General features: G+C 42.8%; 1 protein-coding gene across 1 annotated transcript; it reads left to right on the top strand.

Annotated features, from left to right (window-relative positions):
- Positions 1-6,824: 6,824 nt before the first annotated feature.
- Positions 6,825-8,265, top strand: LOC105540852 (uncharacterized protein C8orf59 homolog). The gene is made up of 3 exons (XM_011981600.1): positions 6,825-6,860; positions 7,263-7,399; positions 8,019-8,265. The coding sequence occupies exons 1-3, from the start codon at positions 6,825-6,827 to the stop codon at positions 8,212-8,214; spliced, it is 369 nt and encodes a 122-aa protein (XP_011836990.1). The 3' UTR covers positions 8,215-8,265.
- The last annotated feature ends 3,048 nt before the right edge of the window (positions 8,266-11,313 follow it).

The following is an 11,313-nucleotide window of genomic DNA, read 5'->3' as shown; positions in this document are numbered from 1 at the left end:
GGTTATGGAACAGTGAAGGGAGGAAAGCAGGGCAGGGAAAGGCTGTCTTTTTATGTAATTAAAACCCTAAAAGGTAGCAGCTCTCAGAAAGAGTAGGTGGCAGCCTGGGGTAAGGTGTCTGCCAGACCTTTGCTCTCCTTTTCCTGTGAGTCAGCCTTTCCTATATTCGGATAAGGGGGCTTCAGAGAAAGCCTGTTTGCATCTGCTGTTTACTTCACTCCACTAATGTTGATTTCCTCTACAGATGCAAATCTCCCCCACAAAAGACAGTTTTTCAGGACTATTCTCGTGTTTGCGGCCCCTCAGAATAGCCATCTCAAAATATGCCAAAGAAGTATATTTTGGGGTGGCATATTTTTGGTTTCCTTCAGCATAAACAACCTGCATGCCTTACATGGCCCCAATCATGACATCACTCTACAGCCATTGGTGTATATGACTATAGCTTTCAATTGTCAAGGAAAGATTAAATGATAGTCAGTGAATTCTTTTCAAGAAGGCAGGGAAAGGCTGGGCGCGGTGGCTCAAGTCTGTAATCTCAGCACTTTGGGAGGCCGAGACGGGCGGATCACGAGGTCAGGAGATGGAGACCATTCTGGCTAACACAGTGAAACCCCGTCTCTACTAAAAAATATACAAAATTAGCCGGGCGAGGTGGCGGGTGCCTGTAGTCCCAGCTACTCGGGAGGCTGAGGCAGGAGAATGGCGTAAACCCGGGAGGCGGAACTTGCAGTGAGCTGAGATCCGGCCACTGTACTCCAGCCTGGGCAACAGAGCAAGACTCCGTCTCAAAAAAAAAAAAAAAAAGAAATCAGGGAAAAGCAATCCATTTTAGAACTATGATGGTGTAAAAGAAAATAAAGTTTCAGGATCATCTAAATTTATTTTGCCGAGGGAGAAGTTAAGCCCTGGAGACTGAGTCACATAGCATGATTGCCATTCCGTTTCTTAGATTATAGATGAACTCTCTTCCTCATTGTTCTTATTCTGTAAATGACTAGGAGAGATCAGAGACCAGACCTCCCCATTTCCAATCACAAATCACAAAATGTTGTAGAGTAACTGCCTCTTTCATTGTTCTCTACATAACTGAGACCAGATGGTACAAAATACCCCATGTTTATGTCTTCATTGTGGGATGTTAACTATACCTTTCCCAAAAGAAAAAGTCCTCCCCAGCTAATAGAATCATTGTAGCTATGCATTCAGCCTTATATAGAAAGATGTTGAAGGCAAGCATGATGGCGCATGCCTGTAATCCCAGCTACTTGCGAGTCTGACGTGGGAGGATGGCTTGAGCCCAGGAGTTCAAGGCCGTTGTGAGCTATGACTGCACCACTGCACTCCAGCCTGGAACACAGGGTGTTTCTAAACAAAACAAAACAAAAACAGAAAGATGTTGAAATTCCGTTAAGTTTCCCTAAACTTTATCTATGTAAACAATTCCAAACTTCTATACTTCAGAACACTAACTTTCTTTCATTCTTTGGAATCTGTGCTTCCCAGGCAGCAGTCCTTATACTTTGTGCTTGAATAAACTCTCTTTAGATTAGAGTCTGAGCCTCTTGACTGTTTTATGTTGACAGTGGTAAAAATCATTAAAGTATTTAGAAAAAACGTATTCAGCCTCGGAGTAGACATAGCCCCCACCCTTCAATGATCCCATTCCAGTGGGACAGGTAGAAATGCCTCTCTGGGGAATCTCTGGTGGATTCGAAGCACTGAGACCTTACTCTTGGACAACTCCTGGTCCTATGAAAGGAGCAGTTTCCAATATTTTTGGTTTTGTTTTTTTTTTTGAGACGGAGTCTTGCTCTGTCGCCCAGGCTAGAGTGCGGTGGCCCGATCTCAGCTCACTGCAAGCTCTACCTCCCGGGTTTGCGCCATTCTCCTGCCTCAGCCTCCCGAGTAGCTGGGACTACAGGCGCCCACCACCTCGCCTGGCTATTTTTTTGTATTTTTTAGTAGAGACGGGGTTTCACTGTGTTAGCCAGGATGGTCTCGATCTCCTGACCTCGTGATCCGCCTGTCTCGGCCTCCCAAAGTGCTGGGATTACAGGCTTGAGCCACCGCGCCCGGCAGTTTCCAATATTGAGGATTCCCTGATGGAGCCAGACAGATCAAGTCCCCTCCACTGGGGATATCCCAAGCTAATGGAGGAAGAATGGAATGAGTCCAATAGGAGAAGCATAGGCCTTGCTTGTCAGACAATTCTGGGGTCATACATGTACCTTGGCCTTTAGTGTGGTGGTGTGGGACATGGTAATCAGAACTCAGCCAGTCACCAGCCAAATTGTATAACTCACAAAGCAGATTTTCTGTAATATGTAATTATTGAGAATGAATAACTAAGGTGGAAAAAAATCTATACAGATGCTCCTTGACTTACAATGAAGTTATGTCCTGATAAATCCATCACAAGCAAAAAATGCATTTAATTCACCTAAACTATCAAACATTATAGCTTAGCCTGCTTGCCTTAACTGTGCTCAGATATTAGCCTATAGCTTAGGCAATATCATGCAATGCAAAGCCTATTTTATAATAAAGTGTTGAATATCTCCTGTGATTTTTTATTTTTTTGTTAGGACGAAGTCTCACTGTGTTGCCCAGGCTGGAGTGCAGTGGCACAATCTCGACTCACTGCAGCCTCTGCCTCCTAGGTTCAAACGATTCTCCTGCCTCAGCCTCCCAAGTAGCTGGGATTACAGGAATGCACCATTATGCTCAGCTTATTTTTGTATTGTTAGTAGAGACAGGTTTTCACCATGTTGGCCAGGCTGGTCTCAAACTCCTGGCCTCAAGTTATCTGCCCACCACAGCCTCCCAAAGTGCTGAGATTACAGGCATGAGCGACTGCACGTCTTAGCTCATGTAATTTATGAATACTGTACTGAAAGTGAAAGACAGAATGCTTGTATGGGTCCTCATCATTACTGTGCATAGCTGAAAGCACATTGGGTGTGAAGAATGTTTGAAGCATTGAACTAAAATTAATTGTTGGATGATAGGGATGCTACGGTGACAAGGTGATAAATTTCTCTCTCTTCTGATGAGGGTTGAGAATAGCTGGTAGAAGGACACTTATTGTTGGTTCAGTTGGTTCTTACTAAAAGATAGTAAGTTTTGACTGTGAAGTTTGTTTCTTCTTTTCATTATGTATTTCTGTATAGCAAGCCAGAGCATATTGTAACTCCTTGTCAGTTCTTACACATATTCAGTAGCTGATATCCATTTCTTCTGAGATTTATACCCCACTGCTGAGAGTAGCAAACACCTCCTCCAGTTTCTTTGCTGTGAATGTTCTTGGTGCCTCAGGTATTACTTCTTCTTCTTCCGCCTCAGCTTCTTCACTTATTTCTTCCTCCAGTTTGATCAGTTCCCTCATTAGAAAGCTCTTCAGCCTCAATGCCAACAAGCTCATGAATATCCTCTTTATTGATGTCTAATTCTAGCTGTTTCCCAAGCACTAATATCTTGTTACTTACTATTTCATCAACAGCGGAATTTTTGTTAAAGCCTTTGAATATGTTCAACATATGTCTTTTAAACTTTCTTCCAAATGCCGTTCATGCATTGCTGTGTGACTTCTTCCCAAGCTGAAGCAATGTTCCAGATAGTATTTAGAATGTTAAAACCTTTCCAAAACTCTTGGAGAGTCTGGCCAGATTCCGTTGCTTCAACAGCCTATGCGAATGTTTGGAGTAAATGGTAGGCTTTGAATGCAGCTATTGCACCTTGATTCTTTGGCTGAATGAGTGTGATTGTGTTCAGCAACAATACACAACCTTTATGTCAGGATGGGCGTCGATGATATGCTGTGGGTGCCCTGGAACATTGTCTAAGATCAGAACAATCTTGAATCAGATGCTGTTTTGCCCACAATATCCTCTTGTCTATAGCATAACACAGTTCAAAAACTAGTCTGAAAACAATGCTGACTTGTTTTCAAGACTTGTAATCCAAGCTTTCCTGTTATGGCAATAATAAAAAGGAAGTATATGCTTATTCACATTCTTGAATGCTCTAGGGTTCTCCAAGTGGAGAATTTGAACCATGCAACATTTCCACCCAAAAACAGCATTATAAGGTCTTTGAATGCCTTGAATCCTGGCATCTTCCTGTACTCTTGATGAATGTATGGATGCCCCAGGATACGCTTCCAGAATAAGCTCATTTCATTGACATTAAATATTTGCTGTCACAGTATTTCTTATTCACAATTATCTTACACAGCTCTTCTTTAAAAGCTTTGGCACATTTAGTATCTGCACTTGTGGCCTCACTGCTGACCTCCACATTATGAAAATGATCACAACTTTTGAAGTGTTGGAACTACCCATGACTTGCTATAAACCTTTTTTTTTTTTTTGAGACGGAGTCTCGCTCTGTCGCCCAGGCTGGAGTGCAGTGGCCGGATCTCAGCTCACTGCAAGCTCCGCCTCCCGGGTTCACGCCATTCTCCTGCCTCAGCCTCCCGAGTAGCTGGGACTACAGGCACCCGCCACCTCGCCCAGCTAGTTTTTTGTTTTTTTTTTTTTTTAGTAGAGACGGGGTTTCACCGTGTTAGCCAGGATGGTCTCGATTTCCTGACCTCGTGATCCACCCGTCTCGGTCTTCCAAAGTGCTGGGATTACAGGCTTGAGCCACCACACCTGGCCGACTTGCTATAAACTTTTACATATCCAAAGGATCATCAGCACACTCTTTTAAAGTATTGAAAAGTCTTCTTGCCTTAGCCTGGATCACCGGAAGGCTCAGTGGCGTGTGCTTCTGTTTCTGGTCTTCCATCCACATGACAAGTAATTTTTCCATATCATCAGTCAGCTCACCTCTTTTCTTCATGATGACAGTGGATTTAACCAATGCTGATTATTTCACTACATCTTATTCGCTTCTTTCCTTTAAGAAGGTGGAAATTACGGAATTTGAAAGTCCTAACTTACCTGAGATGACCATTACTACCTTACCACCTTCATGCTGAGGAATTAAGATCTTGAGTTCCATCTCAAGGGTAATTGCCTTCCTCTTCTTCTCACCAGGGGCAGGAGACACATGGGCATTTTGCAGACATAATGAGATATGAAAGCATAAAACACAATATCCCCAAACACTGGCAACACAGTACACTGTAGGGTACCAGTTGTTTACCCTCGTGATCGCTGCTACCCAGGATCTTGAGAGAGTATCATACCACATACGGCTAGCCTGGGAAAAGTGCAGTTTCTACTGAATGTATATCAAATTCATATTATTGTAAAGCCTAAAAATTATAAGTTGAACCATCACAAGTTGGAGACCATCTGTATGTTGATTGTCCAGGAGGGCCATGGCAATGTGCTAAGCTGACTACCAAATGGCTTAAAAGCCTAAGAAGTGTCTTCAAAAGAAAAATTAGCCATTCAACAGTTGCAGATTTATCAGGGGTATGAAGAGAAAGAGAAAAACTGAGATAGGTAAAGATAAGGCAAATAATAGCTGACACTTATCAAGGGCTTACTAGGTGCCAGATTCTGTTCTATTTTTCATGTGTTAATGCAGTCTTCACAAAGATGCTATGAAATAGTTATTACATTTTCTCCATTTTACAGAACAGGAAATTGAGGCACAAGGATGTTAGGTAACTTTCCCAAGTTTTAGTAAGAATTAAAGCTAGGATTTGAGACTGAGCAGTCTGGTTCTAGAATCGTGCACTTGCCCATCACCCTTGTGGGGGCCGTGGCCATTGGCCCCCTAAAAGTTCACTGAAAAACTACTGACATGAGGCAAATTGATTAATAGGAGGAAAGACATATAAATTTATTTAATGTACTTACATGGGAGCCTTCAGAATGAAGACTCAACCCAACAATAAGATATAGAAGCTTATATACCATCTTGAGGTTACAAAAAGAATGTGGGCTAAGAGTATGGCCCCAAACAGTTTATGTTGGTAAACCATGTTTAGTAGCAAGACACGGTGTGAAAGGGAGAAAGAAAGAGGTCTGGCTTGCAAAGATGACTTTGTTACACAGATGAGGCCTCATAGGTAGCAGTCCTCAGAGAGGATAGATGGTAAAAGTCTTTTTTTTTTAATTTAAATTTTTATTTTTATTTTAAGTTTCAGGATGCATGTGCAGGATGTGCAGGTTTGTTACATAGGTAAACGTGTGCCATGGTGGTTTGCTGCACCTATCAACCCATCACACAGGTATTCAGCTCAGCATGCATTAGCTATTTTTCCTAATGCTCTCCCTACCCTAACCCCACCTTTTGACAGACCCCAGTGTGTGTTGTTCCCCTCCCTGTGTCCATGTGTTCTCATTGTTCAGGTCCCACTTATAAGTGAGAACATGTGGTGTTTGGTTTTCAGTTCCTGCATTAGTTTGCTGAGGATAATGGCTTCCAGCTCCAACCAAGTCCCTGCAAAGGACATGATTTTTTTGTTTGTTTTTTGTTTGTTTTTTGTGGTTGCATAGTATTCCATGGTGTATACGTACCACATTTTCTTTATCCACTGATGGGCATTTGGGTTGATTTCATGTGTTTGCTATTGTGAATAGTGCTGCAATGAACATATGGTAAAAGTCTTTTTTCAGACCTTTCAAGGTGTTAGACTCAGTTAATCTCTCTTAGACATCAAAAATTTCTAGAAAAGGAAGGCCTGGCTGCATTAGTAGAGATTATCTACAGATGCCAATTTTCCCCAGAAAAAATAGCTTTGCCAGGACTCGTCTGTTTGCTGGCCCTGCAGCAACCATTTCAAAATATGTCAAATAAATATATTTTGGGGTAAAATATTTTGATTTCCTTCACCCTATACTAGAACCACCTCTGGATAAATCATGGACACTGGTGTGGATTCTGATCAGGGAGCCCCTGTAAGCCGGTGGTGCTTAGAGAAAAATGGAGTCTGTATGCTGATTTAAAAATATAGATTGGGCCAGGGCGGGTGCGGTGGCTTACGCCTGTAATCCCAGCACTTTTGGAGGCCGAGGCAGGCATATCACGAGGTCAGGAGATCGAGACCATCCTGGCTAACACGGTGAAACCCCATCTCTACTAAAAATACAAAAACTAGCCAGGCGTGGTGGCGTGTGGCGGTAATCCCAGCTACTTGGGAGGCCGAGACAGAAGAATTGCATGAACCTGGGAGGCAAAGGTTGTAGTGAGCCAAGATAGCGCCACTGTACTCCAGCCTGGGTGACAGAGCAAGACTCCATCTCAAAACAAAACAAAATACCAAAACCCAAAAAAACAGATGGTGTCACCTGGAGCTTAAGAAGCTGCATGCAAGTATTGAATCCCTGACAAGGGCCAAGAACAAATTAAGAGGGCAGAAATCCAAGAATGTATTTCACATAGCCAACCAAAAAAACTTTAAAGCTAAAAACAAAGCAAAACCAGTTACCACTAATCTTTTTTTTTTTTTTCTTTTTTGAGACAGAGTTTTACTCTTGTCACCCAGGCTGAAGTGTAATGGCACGATCTCAGCTCACTGCAACTTCTGCCTCCTGGGTTCAAGCGATTCTCCTGCCTCAGCCTCCTGAGTAGCTGGGATTACAGGCGCCTGCCACCACGCCTGGCTAATTTTTGTATTTTTAGTAGAGACGGGGTTTCACCAGGTTGGCCAGGCTGGTCTTGAACTCCTGACCTCAGATGATCCACTTGCCTTGGCCTCCCAAAGTGCTAGGATTACAGGCGTGAGCCACCATGCCCAACCACCACTAATCTTTTTGTTGTTTTTTTTTTTTGAGACGGAGTCTCGCTCTATCGCCCAGGCTGGAGTACAGTGGCGCCATCTCAACTCACTGTAAGCTCCGCCTCCCGGGTTCACGCCATTCTCCTGCTTCAGCCTCCCGTGTCGCTGGGACTGCAGGTGCCCCCCACTGCGCCCGGCTAATTTTTTGTATTTTTAATAGAGACGGGGTTTCACCGTGTTAGCCAGGATGGTCTCGATCTCCTGACCTCATGATTCGCCCGTCTCGGCCTCGCAAAGTGCTGGGATTACAGGCATGAGCCACCGCGCCTGGCCCACCACTAATCTTAAACATTATGAATGATGAAAAAGCTAACAGAGTAAATAAAGCTTTTGTAAATGTACAAAAGGAACTTGCACATGTCTCAAAAGGCCTTTCTCTTGAATCTCTACAGAAAGAATTGACTCCTCAGCAGTGTCATGAAAGCAAACCAGTTAATGTTGGTGAAGCTACAAAATTAATGGCTCAGTTGTAATATAGTGGTGATGCATCTAATTCCCCACAAAGACTAAGAAATTAAATGTTTTATACAATAAATAAATAAAATATATATTGGGTCAGGCGTGGTGGCTCACACCTGTAATCTCAGCATTTTGGGAGGCCAAGATGGTGGATTTCTTGAGCTCATGAGTTTGAGACCAGCCTGGCCAACATGGTGAAACCCTGTCTCTACTAAAAATGCAAAAATTAGTGAAGAGTGGTGGTGCACCCCGTAATCCCAGCTACTTGGGAGACTGAGACATGAAAATCACTTGAACCTGGGAGACAGAGGCTGCAGTGACCCGAGCACCACTGCACTCCTGTTTGGGTGACAGAGTGAGACTCTGCCTCAAAAAAAAAAAAAAAAAAAAGCCAGGCACAGTGACTCATGCCTGTAATGCCAGCACTTTGACGAGTGGATCACCTGAGGTTGAGAATTTGAGACCAGCCTGACCAACATGGAGAAACCCCATCTCTACTAAAAATACAAAATTAGCTGGGCATGGTGGCACATGCCTGTAATCCCAGCTACACGGTAGGGTGAGGCAGGAGAATCACTTGAACCAAGGAGGCGGAGGTTGTGGTGGATCAAGGCATTGCACTCCAGCCTGGGCAACAAGAACAAAACTCTGTCTGAAAAAAAAAAAAAAAAAATAGCTACTTGGGAGGGTGAGGTGGAAGAATGGCTTGAGCCCAGGAGGAGGAGGTTGCAGGGAGCTGAGATTGAGCCACCACACACCAGCCTGGGTGACAGAGCCAGACCTTGTCTCAAAAAAAAAAAAAAAAAAAAAAAAGGCAAAAGAACTAGAATAGTTAAAACAATTTTGAAAAAGAAGAATAATGTTGGTGAACCCACCCTACCTGATTTCTACATTTTACATAAAGATACAGTAGTCAGTAGTCAACACAGTGTGATATTAGAGAAAGGAGAGACATATAGATTAATGGAATAGAATAAAGAGCCCAGAAATAGATCCATGCATGCAACTGTCCCTAGGAAAACTTTACAAAATCGATTAAGAGAAGAAAAAATTCAACCAGGCTTGCAGCACAGTTAGCAGTCATCGTTAAGCCAGTTTGCTCTTTGACCCACTTCCTTGTGGCTGCTCTCTGCTTACTACCCCAGGATATTGGTAGTCCTTGTCACAAGACTGTTCTTTTTCTGTTCTGTAGATGAAATCTAAGGCCTTGTGAGATTAAAAGTTTTCCAAGGAGTTTCTCCGTTGGGTTTTGCATACAACAAAACTACCCACACCAGCTGGTCTGAGGGGCCCAGCAGAAAGCTGATTCATGGAAGAATGCAGTTTCCACATCCTGATTATTATTATTATTATTTTGAGACAGTGTCTAGCTCTGTTGCCCAGGCTGGAGTGCAATGACGCAATCTCGGCTCACTGCAACCTCCTCCTCCCAGGTTCAAGTGATTCTCCTGCCTCAGTCTTCTGAGTAGCTGGGACTATAGGCACGCGCCACCTTGCTCAGCTAACTTTTATATTTTTAGTAGAGACAGGGTTTCACCATGTAGTCCAGGCTGGTCTTGAACTCCTGACCTCAGGTGATCTGCCTGCCTCAGCCTCCCAAAGTGCTGGGACTACAGGCTTGAGCCACTGCACCGGGTCAACACATCCTGATTATTTCATCTGCTTTACTCCAACTAATCAATGACCTCAGTTTTCTAGCCCCTTACCCTCCATGAGCCCCTTAAAAATCTTTGCCCAGAAAACCCTAGAGAAAATGGATTTGAGGCTTGAGAATTCCTCCTGTTTCCTTGTTTGGCATCTTTGGAATTAATAAACTCTTTCTCTGCTGCAAACCTTGCTGTCAGTGTATTGGTCTGTTGCTGTGGCAGCAGGCATACAAACCTAGCAGTCCTGTTACATACATATATGGTCAATTGATTTTTGACAAACAGGCAAAAATAATTCAATGGAAAAAGTACAGTGTATTTAAGGGATGAAGATGGAACAATTAGATATCCAGGTGCAAAAAAAGGAATCTCAATTTATACTTCACACCCCATAAAAATTAATTCGAAATGGATCATAGACATAAATGTAAAACCTAAAACTGTAAAACTTCTGGATAAAATATTTGTGAGCTTGGGTTAGGCCATGATTTCTTAGATATGACACCAAAAGTACAGTTCGTAAAAGAAAAAATCAATAACTTGGACTTCATCAAAATGAAGAACTTCTCTTCAAAAGACACTGTTGAAAGAATGAAAAGAGAAGCCACAAATGGGGAGATCTTTTTCTTTTTTTTTTTTTTTTTTTTGGCAAAACTTATATCTGATAAAGGACTTGAATCCAGAATATGTAAAGAACTCAGAAAACTCAATAATAGAAAGTCAAGCCTACTTTAAAAGATGAGAAATGAGCCAGGCACAGTGGCTCATACCTATAATATTAGCATTTTGGGAGGCCAAGGCAGATAGATTGCTTGAGCCCAGGAATTCAAGACCAGCCTGGGCAACATGGTGAGACCCTGTCTCTACAAAAAATATGGTGGCATATGCCTGTGGTTCCAGCTACTCAGAAGGCTGAGGGGAGAGGATCGCTTGAGCCAGGGAAGTTAAGGCTACAGTGAGCTGTGATCACTGAGAAGAACAAAGATCACCTGGTGACCATCAAGCAGGCCATCCAGAGGCAAAACTCCTTATCTGAGGAATTTAGAAGTAATTAGCCTTCCCTGTTACCTAAAGTCAGCATCTGGTTCCAGACCTCTTTCCTCAAAATTTATACATAACTAGAATTTCTATACATCTCCAGAATGCATGCATGTTGAAACTCATTGTGCAACCCTTGCTGATATTAAGACGCCAAAATGTCTGCAAATGTAATCAATAATCATGACTTATGTGCGCTAATATGGTCTAAATTACCCTTAAACTCTCGCTTTAAGGTCCATAAATATCCCTAAGGACAATCTGCCGTGGCATACTCAGTTCTCTTGCTGATGCACCAACTGCACTCTTCTGCAGTGTACTTTCTATCTAATAAAACTTTCCTTTTCAAATCTATACTGTTGTCAGTAAATTCTTCTTACCAACCTGCAAGTCAACCAATTTCCGATGCCAGGGCTCTGACCTCACCTT

Source organism: Mandrillus leucophaeus, unplaced genomic scaffold (assembly GCF_000951045.1).
Source record: "Mandrillus leucophaeus isolate KB7577 unplaced genomic scaffold, Mleu.le_1.0 Scaffold229, whole genome shotgun sequence".
NCBI classification, from domain to species: Eukaryota; Metazoa; Chordata; class Mammalia; order Primates; family Cercopithecidae; genus Mandrillus; species Mandrillus leucophaeus.
This window is presented reverse-complemented; position numbering and strand designations above follow the sequence as displayed.